General features: G+C 50.3%; 1 protein-coding gene across 2 annotated transcripts in view; it reads right to left on the bottom strand.

Annotated features, from left to right (window-relative positions):
* Positions 1–18,915, bottom strand: part of gse1b (Gse1 coiled-coil protein b) — a 285,689-nt gene extending 266,774 nt beyond the window's left edge. For both annotated transcript variants that reach the window (XM_064313833.1, XM_064313834.1), the window contains exon 1: positions 15,987–18,915. In XM_064313833.1, coding sequence (XP_064169903.1) covers positions 15,987–18,446 — 2,460 coding nt within the window. In that variant the 5' untranslated portion in view covers positions 18,447–18,915. The remainder of the gene's footprint in view (positions 1–15,986) is intronic.
* Positions 18,916–20,938: the final 2,023 nt, after the last annotated feature.

The raw sequence follows: 20,938 nt of genomic DNA, 5'->3' as shown, positions 1-20,938 counted from the left end.
TGCTTGGGCCCCATTAGTCGCCGTCTCGCTGATGTGTCAGAACACCCCGAAAAAGCTCCATTTGCCACTTACAGCGAGCGCTCGGGTTCTTCCTGCTCTCCCTTTCTTACGTTTTAATCTCCAGCTCTTAAAGCAGCTGCACTCTGCTTGCCCTGCTGCATGACTCCCGTCCCTCTACGAGGTTCACTGGAGGGCATCTGGCTGCAGCTGCAGTACAGTCCGTAAGTATTTGGACAGTGACACAACTCGTCTTGTAGTTTTGACCCTGTACTCCCATCGCACTGGATGTGAAATACAACAACGAATACGAGGTTAAAGTGCGGACCGTCAGCTTTAATTTGAGTGAGGTTACATCCATATCAGGGGAAATACAGGCCTTCTTATACATAGGCCCCCATTTTTTTAACCGGGCCAAAGCTAACTGGACAAACAACCTTAAATAAAGTCATCATTTTTAGTATTTGGTTGCACGATAACTGCATTTAATTTCCTTTCAAATCCAGCGTGCTAGAGTGCGGAGACCAAACCAACAAAAAAAAAATTGTGCGTCAATGTCCAAACACTTACGGACCGCACTGTACACGACCCCCTGGATTTCGCTCCTCCTCTTTGGTAAAGCGATCGAGAGAGAGGGTCGAACGGCGCTCCGTAACGCATTGACTGAGGGGTCGATAAACAAGCGCGGGAGTGAAAACGGAGATTTCACACAGCCCCGGGTGACCTGATCGAGTCCCTGTTGCGAGCTCGACGGCGAAGTGAGCGCCTCTCGCCATTGGACAGCCTGGACACGCATGAAAGGAAGCGGGACATCCTTCACGAGGCTGTGGTTTATTCGCCTGTCCGTGGGGTTTTAGAGCCCCTTAAATCCTCCTTCCGCCCATCGAGCAGCGTTCACACACGGTTCCATCAGCAACTGCTTTAACAGCAACAAATCGGCGCAGCCTATAACTTTCCCTCTACCGTCTTATCAAATCACATCTTCTAAAACCAAACGCAAACAGACAATGGAAATAAGCATATGGATTTTTTCCCCCTGTCCAGACAGCTGAATTTGTTTCAGATTTAACAAAGATGACAGCAAAAGGGACCAACAGTATGGCGTAGTTCAATAACTACCATCTCGGGCAGATACCTTCACTATTATCAAAATGTATTTTTTAAGAAATGACGGCGTTGTTTGCAAACTGATGCAAGAATGTCTCTCTGGCACGGAGATGGCGCGCCCTCGGCCAAAGAAACGAACAATGACTGTACATCTGTGAGTCTGAGTGTGTGTGTGTGTGTGTGTGTGTGTGTGTGTGTGTGTGTGAGAGTCTCAGTGTGTGTGTGCTTTCAGCAGAAGGGAGAAAAAAAAAACAGCAACTTGGAAAAAAAAAAAAAAAAAAGTAAACGGGGGGTAGATGGGGGAGGTAGAGAATGAGGTAGGGAGGGAGGGAGGGAGGGAGGGCGGGGGGGTGTTTGGCGGGGGGGGGAGGGGGAGGGGGGGTTGGGCGTCCGGAGTCACTGAACATTTTTTTGGCAGCCTCGCTCACAGATCCTGGCCGCTAGCCCGGCTCTGAACCGAACTTAAACAAACTCCTGTTGCAGCCATCTGCTCGGCTTTAAAATAAATCAAACAATCTGTTGAGCCGTGGGTGATCAAGTTTCCATGTGCGCGGCCGGTCTCTCGCCTGCCTGGAGCCGCTGCTGGCTCCCGCCAACCAAAAGGGGCCTGGCAACATGTGGCCTCGCTAATTCCTAAAGGAAAGAAACAGGACCCTGGCTCCTAACTCAAACCAAGTGCTATTTTTACAGCGCACGGCAAAAAAAAGAAAGAAAGAAAGAAAGAAAAAAAATGTAAAAGCTTTATTCTTAGTGGTCTATATAGCTGCACAATTATATTTTTTGAGGGGGGGGGGGGTAGGGGGGGTAGGTTCACACAAGGAAGATTATGTATTTGAAACAGACTAACACATTTCACTGTTGTCACTTTATCTGGAGGCGTACTGCTTATGTATTTGGTTCATAAACACACAAACACAGCAGAGGGAAGAGTTTGAGCTGTTTCCCCCAGATCTTTCAGCTATATGGGTCCAGTGCTTAATCACTGCTAAAAACAGAATTTCAGAAAGTACATTGTAGTCTGCACAAAAGCTTCCAAGATTTAAAAATAAAGATGTCCTGATTAGGCAGCCATGCTGAACAATCCCCAGTGCAGCATCCTCTTTTTTTTTCTTTTTTTTTTACAGCCATGCAGAGCCACGCCCTGCCAGAACCCAACCAAGCATGGTCAACAAGGCCCACTAGGGTCTCCACCATTACACCCTGTACAACAGCACTGTTGACAGACTGCAGGACACAGTCATAGCACATCAAATGGGAGGGGGGTCGTACTTGCACCCCATTGTACTCCTCAAGGCAGGTGGGAAAATTTGTCAGTTAATTTTGCTTAAAAGTTTTCAGGCTTTTCATACCCCAAGCTGTATATTAGCTGTCTGGCTACAGGCTCAGGACATAAAGCATGAATACTGCTAGCTAACAAGGGAACAAGTGTTGTAAAGTATTAGCATTGTATACACTTACCTGCACTTCCTGAATTAAATATAAACGCTGTTGTTGTGAGCTACAGCTTTCCTGAAGGGAAAGAATAAATGTTTTACAAGAACAAAATGTTACACGGCAAGTTGAGTGAGAAATCTTTTAATAACTAAACAGCTACACCTTGCTGAACACCAGGCAAGGCTTCCATTAACATCTCCTTCCTTCCGATGACTTTGGCGTCACTGCACATTCACAAACCCAGCCCCTGCTAGCAGTTAGGCTGGCACCTGTCAGTCTCACAGCTGTTTTTTTTTTTTGTTGCATGACTCAGAAAACACAGTACAGAAGCAGGTACACCTGACCCGGTGCACCTGGCCCCACCGTGACCGTGGAGAAGGGTATCAGCTGCTTGCTTCCCAGTGACTTTCAGCACCTAAAGAGGTTGGGTCTGCACACCACTGAGACAGGGAACCCAAGTTGCCTTCAAACTGGCTTCTGCCCAGTACTGCTCCCAGGTGTCACGTCACTAAACCGTACCCACTACTTATCCCGAAGTGTGGCCCCCAGCGTGCGTGCGAGTGTGTGTGTGAGTGTGAGTGTGTGTGAGCATATGTACGTGTGTGTGTGTGTGTGTGTGTATGTGAGTGTGTGTGTGTGTGTGTGTGTGTGTGTGTGTGTGTGTGTGTGTGTGAGTGTGTGTGTGAGCATATATGCGTGTGTGTGTTGCTGTTAATCCTTTCCCGGTACCATTTCCATAATTTAACTCTCCTGTGACTACAGTTGTCCAGAGCCTGGCGGCACGCAGGTCTCTACGCATACACGTCTGGCCACGGTGAGTAAGGCATACCAGTTACTGAAGCTGGCTTTGTCCATTTATACGCCTCTCTCTGCTTCTCTCCAGCCGAGAGATCAGAAAACAATATTTCAGCCCGCCGTAATTCTGTCTGTTGCCACGGCAGCCAGGATGCAGCTCGGAGCCAGAAAGGTGCCTCTCAGGCTCTCCCCGGGGAGCCTCAGCGCTGGCAGCGTTCCTCGTTTATTTTCCTTTCAGCTCCCACTGCATTAAACGCACGCCGTGTACGTTACACTGCCCCCGCCGTCACCATCTCACAGAGACCTCTCAGGCCTCTCCGCGAACGCACGTCAGCGCAGACCGTCACGTATGCGCGTAAAGCCCGACGTCTTAAAACAAACGACCGCGGAGTTCGAGTGAGTCGTGTTCGTCTCTGGTCTGACTCAAACCGTTGGCACACAACAACCGACGATTAGCAAGCAAACACTTCAGAAACATGCACCACATGTTCAACTTCCACGGTGCTGAAAGCAAACTGCAGGCGTATATCAGAGCTGATAAGAGTATCAATATTAGCTTGAGTGTATGGCCGCAGAGGGGTCTTCCTCTGTGTGCGTTTATGTGTGTGTGCACTTGTGTGTGTGTCTGTGTGTGTGTGTGCGAGCAAGTGTGTGTGTGTATGTGCGCGTGTGTGTGTGTGTGTGTGCTGTGGGTGTTGTGTGTGTGTGTGTGTGCATGTGAGAGAGTGCATGTGTGTGTGTGTGGTGTGTGTATGTACATGTATGTGTGTGTGTGTGTGGTGTGTGTGTGTGTGTGTGTGGTATGTGTGTGCGCATGGTGCGTGTGTGTGTCTGTATGTGTGTGTGCGTGTGTGTACGCGTATGTGTGTGTGGTGTGTGCGTGTGTGTGCGTGTGTGTGTATGTGGTATGTGTGTGCGTGTGGTGCATTTGTGTCTGTGTCTGTGTGTGTGTCTGTGTGCGTGCGTGTGTGTGCGCGCCTGTGCGGTGCTTTTCACTGGACGGCTCTAGCAGGCTTCACAGGTATTTGTGTGTCTCTGGAGGAGTAATGATGTCAGCGCGGAGCGCTCGTTCTCCCGCAGACTATTCTGGAGGTCCCAGCATTGCCACTGGACCCGAGCGCATTGCAACAGGCTGATGTCAACCAGAGAGGACGCTGCCGCAGAGGAACAGGGGGAAAATCCCTCTGCTGCGGCTTTCTGCTTTCTGTGTTTTGTTGTCTGTTGTTATCTACAGGCTACACAGCGGTAGCCTAGTCTTCAGAGCCAGCCAGTGTTTTTCTCTTTCTCTCGCTTCAGCTCGCACATTAACTCCCCGTCAAAAGGATGTTCCGAGTTCAAAGATGAACAAAAAAATGGTGACATATGGCAATCGTAAAATGAAATCCAGCACTGTGACCGCATTGTAAAGCTCTCTGTGCAGAGGCCTCAATGCTGCTGTAATCTACTGTGCTGTACGTCAAGGGCTTAACTTGAATGGCAGCATGTAGGCTGGAGTAAACAATGTGATTAACTTGAAATCGAAAAACATTTCAAACCCTTCCTTTGGCACATACAGAATGAGAAATATACCGCAATATCCACGGCATTCAGACTAAGGCTAGATGGTCAGGCTTTTAGGACTCACAGGCATTCCAGTAACTCTTTTCCCAGAGTGCAACGCTCTCTCTCAATGGGCATACAAGGTTTCCCCGTGTGATCTCAAAACAAATCAACCTCCCAGCTTAAAAATCAACAGCTCGCACAAACGCAGCCTTGATGACAGGCAGCCATTACCCTTATTGTCACCTGTCGTACACGAAACGCCACCTTCTGCCCCGCTAGTGTTGCTCAGAGACGCATCGCACTCATGCTAAAATTCTTCCTCACTCCAGACGGGGGGACTTCAGCAGTTGACTCTGAGCCACTGGGTATGACTTCCAGCAGCAGTTCACGATTTTGCAGAACTGGGCCCACATGCCAATCATGCGAAAGAAAGACCCGGTATGAACGTGTGACCCGACATTCACACTGATTAGCAACGGCATGAGTCTGGTGAGTAACCAACAGATACGCCGCTGACTTCCATTCTCTGATCCACCTGGAGGATGAATCATACTGCATCGTGCGGTAAGCGGAGACAGGATGTGGCCTGCACTCAGGCTCCCACTCGCTCTCCGTGCGAGGTGTGCGGGTTCGGCGTGCACGGGACGCGACCGCGCAACGCAATCGCGGGAGCCCAAACACCCAGATCTCTGACAGCAAACCCACGACCCTCCAAACGTCGTTTCTCTCCAGGACGCACGCGCAGCCCACCCCCTCTGATTCTGATGAGCTCATCGTTTAAATCGAGCCACTACAATCCGCTCGGACCTGGATGAAGGAGGTTTCATCACGTGCACTTCATCACTCCCAGCTTCCCTGGCAACACGCGGCATAACACGGCTTTTTTTAACCGCGGGGGGGGTGTATATTTAGCCCACCCCAGGTTGTTTTAGTTCAACTTTCCCCCTCCATTTTGGAATGGCCAGTTGTCCCAGCAGTGCTCTCTGCACCCAATTAGCCGCAGGCATCATCATCAGATCAGACGCAGGACGATAGCGCAGAAGCTACCATTATGACCCCCCAACCCCATCACCGCCAGCACACACACAGCCTTCTCTGACAAGCCACAGAGCCTGCTCCCCCGGGACTACAACCCACCATCACATTACATTACAGGCATTTAGCAGATGCTCTTATCCAGAGAGACTTACACAACTTTTACACAGCATTTATATTGTTAAGTACCATGCATAAGGGTACAACGGCAGCAACCTTTCGATCACAAGACCAGCTCTTTACCCATTATACTACGCTACCGCCACCACATCTGATTCTACCCATCTAACACAGGCAGAAGCTAAATGGAATCATCATCAAATTGATTTTTTTTCATAATCTTGATAAAATGCTCTAGACAGTTGAATTTAACCCAGGACACATAATGCATCCTGGCCACAGGAATGTTGCGCTTGTTTTCCATGGCAACATTGCCCACAATGCTCCAAGTGGCCTTAGACGTGTCATGTGACACATCTGAACCAATAAGCAAGCTGTGTACGTTGCAGAAGGGAAAAGCAACATGCCTGCTAATGCTACCACATGCACTGCCATGCCATGGACCAGGTGTGACCACCTATTGTACACCACATGCCTGCTAATGCTTCAACACGCCTAGAGGACATCCTCAGCCACAGCACAGCAACAAACAATGCATTTCTCTCACAGACCTACATCTCCTGCATTTGAAAGCATGCAGCATTCCCATTGGCCAGTGGACAATTCAAATAAACCTCTCCTGCAAATTTACAAATGAGCCCAGCTGGCACACAAAAGAGGGGCAAAGTGCTGCAGTAAACTCAGTGTAATCTGACAGAGGGATGTGCGGAGCAGAGGAACAACGGAAGAATCACAACGGAATTTACTGGTGCTAATGGTTAGCTTTGGTCGCACCACTGTCAATCATGTACTCCCTCCAATATACTGCGCTACTGCCGCCACAATTGCCATCTGTTGGGACACAGGCACATAGGCCCTGATTGGCAGACAGGACAAGAAGGAACGCGTGGAGCGCCGACGCCCACGACTGCCGCCGCGGCCTATCGCAGCGCCCGACTTTGCGTCACCGTTTGCTTTCCCCGCGGCTCCTAGCAGGAAGTTAAACAGACCCCTCTGGCCAGAGCAGAAACCGACTCTGTTATGATATCCTCCCACAAAAACACACAGAGTTATTCTTCGCGGTCTCCCGAATTTCACGTTGCTTTGACAGACCTCCGGTTCATTTCCATCCTTTACCATCAGTGGGGGGGGGGCGGGGGGGAACCAGGGGCAGCCAATATTTTCACAAGACCACCCCCAGCACTGGACATTAACACCGTGCAACGGAGTACCAAGGGTTAAAGCTACTGTGCTTAACCTGAAACCAATGCAAGTGGTAGGAGGAAAAAAATGGGGGGAAAAAAAGTTTCTATAAAAAATCTACAATTTTCAATTTAAATAAATAGTAGGCTAACATTTGAAATGCTACTCTTAAGTCAGCCTGTTCATAAGAAAATCTTTATTCAAAAAAAATTCTGTTTAAATAAAATTCCACTCTCCAAAAACCAGTTCACCTCCAAATGGGTTTAATACTTCAGGAGCCAAAGACAGTTAGCAAAGCATTATCTGTATTGAAATGTGGTCGCCGATTAGGAGGGGGGGCTCGAACCTTTGAATGAATTCCAGCCCCGGTGAGGTGTGCCTCCCCCCCCCTTGGGTCATTGTGCTAGACCCCGAACAGAAAGCTACACAGTGTTCGGTCACACTCTGTGAAAACAACTGGTACGAGCAGAGACCCCAGATCCTCACGTCCATTCTCCTCCCTCAGATCCCCGTGGGACCCAGCGATCTTGGCAGAGCAGCCCAAGGAGCGGAGGAGAGGGGAGGGGTGGCGAGCGAGGGTCAGGGAAATGGGCCGCCTCTCTCTCTCTCTCTCTGTCTCTCTCTCTCTCTCTCTCTCTCTCTCTCTCTCTCTCGCTCTCTCTCTCTATTCAGCCCGGTAACGAGTGCTCGGGCCTAACCCACAGGAACACAACAGCAATCCTGTTATCACACAGCTCCTGCCAGAGAGGCATGATGGGGCGGGGGGGGGGGGCAGGGGGCAGGGGGGGAAAAAAAAAAAAGCCCTCTTCATTTTTTTTTTCTCTCTCCACAAAAAAATGCGAGAGAGGAAAAATAAACAATGATTGTAGCCGCCACCCTGTCCAGTCATTAAAAAGCTTTTAGTCTGCGGTGCCAGAGCTCTCAGCAGGCCCAACAGGAATAAACACCTCACGCTGGGATCCCACTCTCCGGCCCTGCATCTCTGACGCGCTGGCCGTCTGTAAACAATATGTGTTCCATTTGCACAGAGTCCATTCATTCAAGCCTTGCTCTGAATTAACGGACGGCCTGTAATAAAAGCTGTGGGTGGGGAGGGGGGAAAGGGGGTGGGGGGGGGGGGGGGGGTGGGGGGGTCTTGGACTCTTCCCAAATTAGGAGAGCAGCACTGTGTTTTGAGACCTGGGAACTGAGATGGAGGAGATTGCCAAGTCTCCAGCTCTGCAGGAGAGCCTCCTGCTTCGGGTTCACTAGCCCGCAGACCTGCTCCCCCAGGCCCATGTGTTTGACGATGAGAGCCAGGCTCCACATCCCCCTGCCTGCCCCCCCTTCGTACCCCCCCACCCCGTCAGTCAACCTCTCAGGTCAGTAGATAATTGCCGCGTTCACACACAGCGGTTCGCACGGAATCACGAGCCGTGAAACCAGCGCTCGAACGGGAGGAAGGAGAGCAGGCCGTTTCCGCCCCGGGTCCCGAAATATCGCGCGGCCCGTCGCCGAGGGAACGCAGCGCCACCTCAGACACCCGTGCGGCAGCTCCCCGGAGTTCCACTCAGCGAGTCCACGGGGCCCCGCGGCCAGACGCCCGGCAGATTCCCCGCGCGGCGAAGAGAGGAAAGGAACAGACCCGCCGCGAGGGCCTTCTGACAGGACTACAGCTTAAAAAGAAAAAAAAGCGCATCAAACTTTATCTTCCCACTGGTGCACCGTTAATGTGCTTTTCTTTTCCTAGCGTCATGGCTGTTCTCACACTTCAGTTACAATTACTGCTGCACAAATAATTCCGCAGGCGGCGAGCCTTCTCCTTCCGCGAGGCCGCCAAGACGAGCCCAGGAAAAGAAACAAAATGGCCGCCGGCGCGACTCCCGGAGGCTTGACCCCGTACGTGCAAATCGGCAATGATCGCGACCCACGAGGCTCCGGCCTCATAAATATCCTGTCGTCCAGTGACCTGGATGCAACCGCCGTCAGCGGGAGGAACGAGGGGGCAGCCCCCTCGTCCAGCTCCACCTGTCTGACCCGCGCCTGCCGACGACCCCGCCAGCTGACCCGCGCTTCCCTCCGTCTCAGCACAAAGCCCGTGACCCGCGAGGGCTCCCTGCGGCTAGGCGCTAACCGCTCGTGAATTGAGGACCTCTCCCAGCCTCCCGCGCCCTTTTAATACCCGCCGCTCCCGTCTGCGTCACCGCCGTCTGTCCGCACGCCGCGTCGGTTTTTTCCACGCGCGGGCTACCCTGGCCCGATTCGGCGGCCACCAGCCGTGCGTTTACCGCGGGCTTCCAAGCGCTGCGGTGGAAACGGGCGACGTCGGCGCGGGGGGCTCAGAGAGAACGGCACCGCGCGCCGGACGCATTCACACTTTCCTCTCAATGGCATTCCAGGAGCGCGGCGCGCTAGCGTTTTCCAGATTTAAACTTTTTTATTTACATTACGCTTGGTCCCCCCCCACCCGCCCCCCTCCACCCCCGATTCCTTTCGTGCCTGCGACCGCGGCTGCCAACGAAATGTTCAGCATCGTTTGGGACTATCTGCCGGTTTGATCCTGCGTTAACCCGCCCCACCCCTTCAGAAAAACACCGCCGGAGAGATAACAAACGTTCCACACGGAGGTCATTCCTGCTTGAGCCGTGTTTTTCTTTCCGAACCCTGACGTTGTTTTTTTTGCGCTGCTGGGGCAGTCGGCGGAGGTGTAAGGTTTACGCTGGCGTGCCAGTCCAGCATCGCTCACCGAGACGCCAGGCTGAGCCGCGCGGCGGCGAGCGACAGAAGGCGGCCCAGAATGCACAGCAACATCCTGCTCCTTCAGATCTAGATATTAAAAAAAGGTGACGGTGCAAGCACTAAGCAAAGACTCACTGTCAGATGGCGGTGACCTGTGACATTTTGCCCTCTGTTGGTAGAACATAGTTACTGTCAAGGGAGCTTCCCAGCCATTCAGTGGGCAAGGGCCAAAAAGCAATGCAGGCTCCTACACTCAGACCAGAGAGCACCGCAAAATTACAGTACATCATGGATAATCTCCTTCAATCAGCTTCTTTCACTGTCAACAGGGAACATGATGAGGAGATCTCTGAAATGTGGGCCTTATTTTGCCTTGTGAACAAGTACCCTACCATACCCTCCTGCCGCAATATTTCAGCTCAGCTAAGTCCACATATCAGCGCAGATGAGAAAGATCACTCCCTCAAACGGTAAGCTTTAGCTTTTGTCAGTTCAAATCCACCTACCCCAAAAGCTGCAGCCGGGTGTGTTTGGACAGACGTGCTCTCCATAAATTCTGACATGCATTTGTTCAGGATGTTCCAGCGCCGAAGATTTATGCAGCGGTGGCATTAAGCAGTTTCCAACATTCCATCAATATACAGCAGCTGCTGGAAATATCATACACCCTACGACCTACGCTATCACACGCCAACTAAAAAGGTTTGTTTGACAAAAAATAAAAGCATGCAGAACAAATAAACTGCAGGAAAAACTCTCTCTCTCTCTCATCTATATATAAATTGACATGGCTTTTATCTATATATAGGCCACTAAGTCCTGAAAATAGCCTAGCATTACATCTACAACCAATCGCTGATTTCTTTGAGTTCGCAACTCAAGCGTGAACCGTTTCCTCCTCGTTGTCTCACACAGTCAAGAATAAAGCGGACGCAGAATGTTTCTCAAAGCTGGTTTCTGAACAATGGCGGGTGGACTGCCAACAACGAGTCCCGCCGCTTAAATAAATCGCTTCCCCTCGAGCGAAAGAAAGCGATGGCGGGGCTGGAAATCTCAGACGCCGGCGTTTTGAGCAAAGCCGCAAAGCCGCACGCTTCCAGCAGACATTCGAACCTCGAACCTGCGTGCCGAATTTGAAACGCAGCCTGCAGGAGCCGCGCTCCGTAAGGAGGAGACAGACGGGGCCCGGCCCACCCACAGGGGCGCAGGTTCGCCAGCGCCCCCGGCTCAGATGACCCGCGGCAGACACCCGCAGAGCAGTCACCCGGAGACCCCGTTACCGGGGTCACGCGCCGGGGTCGCACCCCGCCGTCACACGCAGCCGCGCCGGCTAGCGTCGGAGGCCTCTGCCGGTTATAACTCCCCTTCTGACACAGAAGGTCGTGGTGAGGTTGGTACCGGAATCTTCTTCTTGGGCCTGGCTCATGCAGAAGGCTGGACAGGAGACTCTCTGCTGGTTTTTTTTTTTTTCTTTTCTTGTTCTTTTTTTTTTTTTTTTTAAAGCCCACTGAAATCCGAATCAGACTTGGCGCACTGCACGCTGGGTAACTGCAACACTGGGTCTGTCACAGGGCGGAGAGAAGGAATGCAGATGAATGGCCCCGGCGCTTTGGAGCGCTGCCAAGCCCCATCAGAAGAGGAAGTGCTTCTCCACAGAAGGGAGGCGGGGCGGCTCCTGGCAGGGGATGCTGGGAGGTCCCCGGTGGGGCCCTGGTGTAACTCCGCACAGACGACAAGCGATTCCTCTCCCGGCATTCCCCGCCCCTCTCTCTCTCCCCCCCACCCCCCCCCCCCCCACCCCCAAACCTCCAAAAACCCTCCCAACCCCCCACCACCCTCCACTGGGCCCTTTCATAAATGAGCCTCTAAGCCCGGCCCTCGCGGTTCAGGCCCGCTTCAGTGCCGCTCTCACTCTCCCCTCAGAGGACGCGGCGCTAGGCTAACCCCGGGTCACCGCGACCTCGCCGCGCTCCTTCCCGCTCGCCCCCCCCCCCCCAAAGACGCCTCGTCGCCGGGTTCCGCGGGATCCCCGGCTCCTTCTCCGGGCCGCGCCTCCATGGCTACACAAACAGCCCACCCTGCTTTTTCTGGTCTCTTTCCACCGTTTAAAAAAGAAATGCCTCCGCGAGAATAGTTTTTTCGAACGGCTTTTCCAGATGACATCACCCTCTCAGTGTCAGAAATTAAGGGCTCCAGGAGCCTCGAAACGGTTTGTTTTCTTTCTCAAATACCTCTGAAGTTTTCTGGACTCGGAATACAATCCAGTCTGCCGGAATTTCTCCACAGCGGTGCGCTAGTGAAAATCCTACTGTATTGTGTTGACCCAGAAGATAAAACCATATTCCATCGGAATCAGAATTGGTCTTAATCTCCTGGCTTGAAAAGTAAAATAATTTCACACGCAGCAATGGACCAGAGGGTCTTTGAGCCATACTGGCTACACACCACATACATTAAATAACTTCATTAACACGCGGGTTGAATTTCACAGTGGCTTAAACTGGGCCAAAATACTCAAACGGCATCAAAGTGAAAATGTGTGAAGTTTCCTGAGAGGGGACCTGCAAAAAAAAAAAAGTAATCAGATCCCATAATCTGACAGCTTTCGGAACTAAACCAACTGTTCATCCTAATTGTATTAGCACAAGCAAAGTGTTCTCCGAACAAACATCTTCACAATTAACAGGATGCAATAAGCTATTCCCTTGGCAGCCCACATGGGAAATGTAGCAGAACAGGCATTCCCGATGCATTAACGAAACAAGATGATCTACTCTTTTCTTTCTCTTCTTGAGCTTGACTGTCGAACCATGGCGGATTGATTCAGACTTGACTGGGCACTAGGGCGTGACATGGGGCTTTCAGGACTTAATGAAAGTATACAAAGCACACATCATTCCACAGCAAAACAAACATCTCTTTAACAGAGAGAATCACCACTTCTTTTCTTCAGCCATGTTTATCCCCTCTATCTGTCTCCCCCTTTCCTTCTCTCTTTCTCTGCACCACTGGTTTCCAACACTGCCGATGGAGTCCCCTCATACCGTTATTAATCTTCAGACACTGTCAGCACACCAGTGTATTTTTCTTGAGACGGCAAATACCTCTTTTGGATGCTACTGAGGATTAAGCAAGGGTCTCCCAACCCCACACACACACACACACACATAGTTGCAGTTTACACCACCCCTCTTGTCTCTCCCTCTCTCGTGCAATTCTTCATTTCCAGTTCTATGTATATACTACAGTGAGCAATGAGGGTCATCCTGAAAGACTCTTCCATCATCGCATTCAAATTTATCAAACTTTCTGTAATGAAACACAGAGAAACAATTGTCTAATGATTTTTTGTTAACTGCCACTTTCATCAAGTCATAATTAGGCCGCTGAATATTCCCTCCACTGTCAGGGAAATGTCTCATGAATGACTTCATGCCGATGTAATCATCAATCATCAACATGTCCAGTCGAAGCCCATAGCACGTTACCAATGTGGGTGGTTTGTTTGGAGATGTTTAAACCAACTTGCATGCTAAAAAAAAGACAATCCTGCCAGTGATGTCAGACAACAGTTCAATATCTGAGGTCTTCCTGAATTTAGGTTCAAACAAAGGACAGCAGAGGCCAGATGAACTTGGGAGAGCGCAAAGCCGGCTGAAGATGAATTTATGAATCTGATGGGTTTCCCAGCCCCAGCTGGGTGGTGCACTCAAATAAGCAACTGCCCTGGACACTGTGAAAAAAAAAGGTCAATCACAATCAAAGGAGGGAGCAAGCCTGAAATTTGGCTACACTCCATGACCATGTAATTACAAATATGCTTGAGACATACCACAAGACTATATATAAAGCGCCTGGCTTCTGAACACGACTCGTGTGTCAGATCTGATTTCTATTGGGTGCTTCAAACTCAATAGATCTTCAAGAAATCCAGCAGGAATATACAGACTAAAATTGCTAGGTTTTATCACACTAGCCAGCCCAACATCAACATTGGATTAAAATTTTTTTTTTTTTTTTAACTATTGCACTTAAAGAGTTGAAAGAGATTCGTATTTGTTTGATGTCCTACGAGGACGTAACATAGGCCTGCAAGCAGCTGTGTATAATTTTAGGCAAACGTCACGTCCCTCCACGCGCAGCGAAGGGTTTAAAAGTGAAATTACTGCGCCGTCAGTGAAAGAGGCAAGCACTTCTTCCAAAGTCAAGCACCCGAAAGACACGCCCGCCGTCTCCCCACTGTGTCCCCCCCCCCCCCCCCCAGCAGTGATAAGGAAGGCTCCAGGAAACACAGGAAGCAGATGTGTGCGTTCTGTGACATGGGAGCGATGACAGGCCAGCACTGGAGCGGCTCACATGTCAGCGGAGGACAGAGCACCTGTTTCCCCGCTACCCCCCCATCCCCCTGCCCCCCCCCTCCTCCTCCCTCCTCCACCTCCCACCCGCCCCCCTCCAAAGCCATGAAGTCATCCACTCGCTGGGGCCAAAATGGCTTCATCTCCCATGTGCCTGCAGCCCCGAGGCTATCGGTTGGCTGCTCCTCTCCCCAAATCATCCTCCTGCAATCTGGGTCACAATCCCACGGAAAGCTCACCTCAAAGCAAAGCTTGCCCTGCCCTGCCTGCCCTGCCCTGCCTGCGTTTGGTCTAATGGTTTTAGTTCAGCCCAGGGAACAAACGGCAGCTGCCGTGAGTCCCGAAAAACCGCCGTGTCGCAGCGTGAACGACGGCGCACGGGAGTTGAGTCCGGCGTCCCGTTCACTTTTCTGCCGCATGACCATTAAGCCGTCCGGATTAGGAGAAATGATCGCATTTAATAAACTGTATTTAAGACTTCAGCTGTTTCCAATATTAGCTACAGAGGCCTTTTTTTTAAAGGGACACACACACACACTCCTTGCATCTGAACCAGTTTCACTGTATATCCAGTCAGTTTACTGGATTAAAGTTTTTTGTTTTTTTTCCCACCATACATAGCATCTCACATGTGATTGCTATCAGAAGAACTGCACTTTATAGTAACCAGACTTTCAATGCAGAAAGCACGTGGCATCTTAGAGCCAAATATAAACAGAACACTGTTGTTCAGCTCAAATCAAAAAACCTGCCCTTAGACACAGTTCCATCCCCTTCTGTCATCCGCTTCAGAATCTGAAGCCTCAGTTCCCAGCAGACACCAGGGCTGGAAATCAAGCTCACTGAGATAACATGATAACTTTCTACCGCCAGACGGTCTATCAGGGCACAGGAGTGCAGTTTTAAAATGCATGAATAAGGCCAGCGCCACTGACCTTTGCTGGCCCGCTTCAAATGTTCAGCCCACACTTCTACTACACTTTAGGATTCATCACTCACCTTTGCATCACCCTGCACCAACAAAATACTACTGAGACACGCCCCCCCCCGCCCCACTTCTCTCCTGCTCCTCTCTCTCCCTCCCTCAAAGAAAGAGAGAGATTTTCAACCATACACAGCCACAGTGCAAGTCTTAATAAAACACTCTCCAGAGCTTTGCTGAGGGCTCGAGAAAAAAAAAATTATAGCCAAAGTGAGGAAAGTTTGGCTGACAGGGAACAGTTAAGAACAACATAGAGAAACCCTCACAACCTTACAATTTCTCTCACTCACTCACTCACGCGCTCACACACTCACACACGCACTCACACACGCACGCACAATAGTCTCAGCTGCTTCTTCCACAGCATCCCCTGCCACCACTTCTCATTTACTTGGTGGAGTACGTTACAATAACGAACGGGCCTCCATTAGATTAACTTTCTCACTCAGCAGGGCAACTCAGCACAGCGGTGTCAGAGCAATAAACAGAGCCACAGATGCAATCCTGAAGCTCAGAAACCCTGCAATCCTGAAGCTCAGAAACACTGCAATCCTGAAGCTCAGAAACACTGCAATCCTGAAGCTCAGAAACACTGCAATCCTGAAGCTGAAAGGGCTGGTTCTCTTTCAGGCCCAAATGCAATACAAAACACCATGAGACACATTAAAAGTCATGTGCTAGATGTCACTGAAACACTAAGCTTCCCGCGTGTCGCTTACCCTGTGTTTGCTGGGGGAGGGGTTGCCGTCCTTCAGGTGGTTCTGCTTCATGTTCTGCCCGGCCAGGACCATGGCTTTACATTCCACACAGGACGCGATGGTCAGCTTCTTCCCGTCATCCACCACCAGAGTGTGGCTGACCCTGGGCGCGTAGAGGAAGACGGGCAGCCGGGCCACGTGCACCATCTTCAGGCCCAGGCAGCGCCGCTTCTCCTGGCGGCAGAAGAAGCAGACGAAGGTGTCGCAGCTGTACTGCCGGGCCCAGGGGCTGCTGGCCGGCTGGCCGCCCCGGCTCTCGTGCTGGGCCCACTGGCCCAGCAGGTCGTGGTAGCACAGCACGCAGGTGGACACCAGGCCCGTGGAGTCGGCCGGCTTGGCCCGCGGGGCCGGCGGGTGCACGGTCAGGAAGGGGAAGAAGGGCTCCCCCTCGCCGCAGCGGCCGGGGGGGTTGACGTTCAGCTGGAACTCCACGCCGGCGCCCAGCTCGGCCCCGCACAGGTAGCACACGGAGGTGTGGCCCGAGTGGGCGGAGGGCAGGCTCAGGCAGCCGCTCTGATAGGCCGACCCCCCGCCGCCCACGGCCTGGTGGTACCGGGCCAGGAAGGTGTTGACGGAGGTGATGAGCTCCTCGCTCATGCACAGCCTGTAGGCCGCCCAGATGTCGTCCAGGACGCCGTGGCACGTCCGGCAGCAGTGCACCTTCCCGTTCCTCACGCCCCTGGCGTTGGGCGGGCAGGGGAGGAGGTTGATGAAGGGGAAGTGCATGGCGCCGCGGGCCTTGCCCGGCCCCGCCTTGGCATAGGCCACTTTGACGTCCTTGCCGCAGTCCTGCCCGCAGAGGAAGCAGGCCTCCCTGGCGGGCTCAGGCTCCGGCTCCGGTTCGGGCTTGCGGCTCTCCCGAGGATGGGACTGCTGGACCCCGGCTCCTGTGTTGAGGGGGACGACGTAGAGGCGCTGGAGCACGGGCACGCTGGCCAGCTCGAAGCCCTGCCACTGCTGCATGAGGGAGGAGTGGCAGCAGGCACAGACCAGGGTGCACCCTCCGGGGCTCAAGGGCAGGGCCCCAGGAGGAGGGCTGTGCAGCCACAGGAAGGGGAAAAAAGGCTCATTAACGGTCCTCTCTTGTTTCTGCACATACACTCTGAACTGGTTTGTCTGGGACAGCGCGCTCCCACAGATGTAGCACACGCGCTCCTCCACGGCACTGCGGCTCTGGGGCTTCGCGATTACACTTCCCGACTCCCTTTGCTGCCTGATCAGCGCCACTGCTCGCTCTCTCCCGCCGCCAAGCTCAGGCGGGTCTCTGTCGTCGTCACTTGTTATATTTATTTCATTGTCGTCGGAGTCCGAATCGCGGGCGTGGTTAGCGCCGTCACTTGACTTGCAGGGGTCACTTTCCTTTGGGACGCGCGCGTCGGAAGCGCCCTGGGCGCCAGTCGGTGACAGCGCAGCGGCAGCACCAGCAACATCTGCTGCTTTATGACGTTTGCGTAACAGAACCAGAGGATGCCTGGAGTTACAGCTGCTGTCGGCAGTATGCTGGCGCGGGTCTGGATGTTTGACATTCTCCTCCGGTAGCCACTGCTTGTTGCGTATAATGATTCCGTTGTCTTGCACAGGTGTCGCGACAGAAGGAGTGTCATAACAGCGCTGTGGCAGGAACTCCTGGAACTGAGCCAGAGACACCGAGGATTGAGACACATGATTCATAATTTGAGCAGAACGCCTAAGCGGCAAAGTACTTTCCGATTTCTGTGCGTCTTGTGCAACATAGCCACCGACAGTGTACCGGATTCCCCGCTGAGAATCGGGACTGCTTTTTATACTCACATCGTTGCTTTTTCTGGTACCTTCTTTGGAAGTTTTGCTATTTGCGGATATTTTAAAACACTTTTCCTTGGTCGTCCCGGGTCTTTCAGTTGAATCTATCTCTTGGTCCGACATGTCATTTTCGGAAAAGGACGAAAAATCGGATTCAGGTGCGTCAAAATTCTGACTGCTGACACTTATCCTCCGCTCCAGATCATAGGAAATGTTCCATTCTTGGGGTATTCGCCGAGAGTCACACTGATACGGCCTTTTCAACCAGTACATGCGTTTTTCTATCGGTGTCCTGGATCTCTCGAATGAGTTCCACTGCTCACCGAGAAAACAGTGGCACACAGCGCACGCCAGCACACATCCATCTAGGGAAACTCCGTCAGCCCCAGGGGCTGGCTCCTGGTGTTGCAGAAACGGGAAAAACGGACCGCTTTCTCTTTGGTACTTCACTTGCAATTTCAGTTCTTTCCCGGTCGTAACACTACCTCCGCAAATAAAACAGTAGATCAGTCCTATCCCGTTTCTGTCAAGTCTTGAGCCGTTCCCGGGCAATGCACTCTCTTCCCCCGGTAGAACTGCAGCCATGAGTCGGTGCTTCCTAGAAATCGGTGTCAAGTCCTTGTCGCGGGGGTCGTTCATTGTTTTATAAATATCCTGTGTGATGTCCCCTTCGGTAGTTCATTCTCACGAAAACAAACACGCCTTGATCATCTAATTGTGTAACACGGACCCACTGAGTTGTGCATCGCATTTACTTACAGTGATAAATACGGCTGAATCCCACGTACCCTGCTGAAAGCGCTACAGCACAAGCGTCGGTAATGAATCCTTGCAGTCAAAGTACCCCAAAAAACGCAGTTAATCCTGAAACACTATTAATTCATGACAACAAATGTTGCGTTACATAGCGTCTCCCACAGCCTGCTCGGCGCTGTCCGGCTGGCATTGATGTGAAGAAAAACTCTTGGTTGAATCGCTAGACGCCTCTACTCCAGCGAACTTTCCTGTGTTCTCCAAACTTTGGCTGCTAACTCTGCTCACGCTGTAGACAGCGCCATCTCCAATTCACTGGATCAATTTCAGAGACCCACAATGCATCAGCCTTGAGCCAGAAACTAGGCTGATCATAAAGTTGGGAGTTTCTCTAGTATCACAGTCCTTTCTGACACTACAGAACCACCACCAGCTGTTCAGTGCTGCACTGTGCAACTGGATTTAATTGAACTCACGGCCAATGCACTGTCATCATGTACTTTTCATATTAGAAATAATTATATTTATTAATATAGACCGACGTTGTTGCTGATTCAAAATAACAGTGCATGCGTGCCGTGATCTTCTTTATTTTTATAACATTTTTAATTAAACCAGATGTAACTTATTTCCGATTTACTTTGACAGAAATAAAAATCCAGTTTCTGTACTTTAATATATAGTGCAGATGACACGATACATTTAAGAGGCTATTAAACTTAAAATTATTTGTGATTTAGGCATTTATAAAGCTAAATAAACAATACTGAAAATAATAAATAGCATTTGGTCTACGTCTGCATTAAGCCAAACGTTGTGAACTTCTCTCCAAGACATGGAATCCTACATACACGCGTAGGTTAAAATTCGCCCAGTTTTAGACTATTTAGTGACACTAGTGAGAATCAAGTCAAAGGTGAAAAATGAAAATGAAAATGGAAGCTAACACTTCACATCCCTCCATGTGAGGTCAAAGCAACCAGGGAAATTAGACAGAAAGAAAAAACTGGTGGATCAGAAATTGGTGGCATTATAAAATTACGCACCTAAAAAGGCAAATGTTAAGTGGTCTTTAAATATTAGATTGCAGTAGTCCTTGATATTTAGTACATGGACATTTCACATACATAGAGTTGTACACTAGGCTGCTTACATGAGGAGTGAACTAATTTTGAGATCCCTGAGATAAATTTCACGGCAATCTATTTACCACCTGCTTCTGCGATCATCTTGAGCCGCCTATGACCTTAACAAGTCTTACGGCAAGTGCGCGAGAAGACCACACAGCGCGTTGACAAGCGCACCTTACGAACGACCAGTAAGGCAATTGGGCCTGCATATGTAACGTGGCATAAACATGAGTAAATCAATAATAATAATAATAATAATAATAATAATAACTTGGTATACAATTGTGCATTGGGCACCTTGAAAAAAAACGTCAGTTTCATTTTATCCATATATACAGATGGATAACAGAAAATTCAGTTTTGTATTTCAGTATTGCGTCAAACTGCAAAATCAAACTTACAGCCCTCTGCTGAAAAGCTCAATTTCATGGCCACCAGTGACTTGTAGGCTACATTACTATTACATTGGTACTGGACTCCACCTAGGAATTTAATGCATGACCTACTTCTCAAAACTGAAATTCTGTAATCATTATTAGGCCTATAGAATCCTGCTATAGTTCAAATTGAACTATTTCAAATATGAACTTTGGCAGTATGTAATGCTTCATACACGTGAGTGTTAAATCTTGTTACATTTAATGAAAGTGTTTAGCTATTTTTTACTTGCAATAAATGAAACCATCTTATATCAGTGACATTTATGGAGAAACATGTATGTTCGTTTTATATCATACAGCTGTATGTTGGCATGTTGATGTGAATCACAGCTTGATGAAGAAACAGAAAATAGTTTGTATTACAGCAGACTGCACATTGATTTAAATTCGCAAGCTCACAGTAATTTATTATGTGGTGATCCAGTTCTCACTTGCACATCATGCTGTAACACAAAAAGTGTGCAAACCAGAATTATGTAGCCCATCAGCTCTGAACAGTGAAGATAACTGACTTGTACACTGTTAGTTTCAAAGAGACACAAGCTCACTGAAGAAGCCAATACTAAATGAATGAATGAATGAATGAATTCATTCATTCATTGATAGGTTATGTCAAGCAGCCTGGCTGGTGCCTCTCACAGCAACAGAAAGAAACAAGCCGGCACAACCTGACTGCAACGTTTCCTCAAAACCTCACTATTTTAATGGAGTTCCCATAACAACGCACACGCGTTGAATGAATCTTCAATCGCATGTCTGGCTCAGCACCATTTTAATACTGACCTGAAGTACATTGCCTGCAAATGCT

Source organism: Anguilla rostrata, chromosome 16 (assembly GCF_018555375.3).
Source record: "Anguilla rostrata isolate EN2019 chromosome 16, ASM1855537v3, whole genome shotgun sequence".
NCBI lineage: Eukaryota > Metazoa > Chordata > Actinopteri > Anguilliformes > Anguillidae > Anguilla > Anguilla rostrata.
This window is presented reverse-complemented; position numbering and strand designations above follow the sequence as displayed.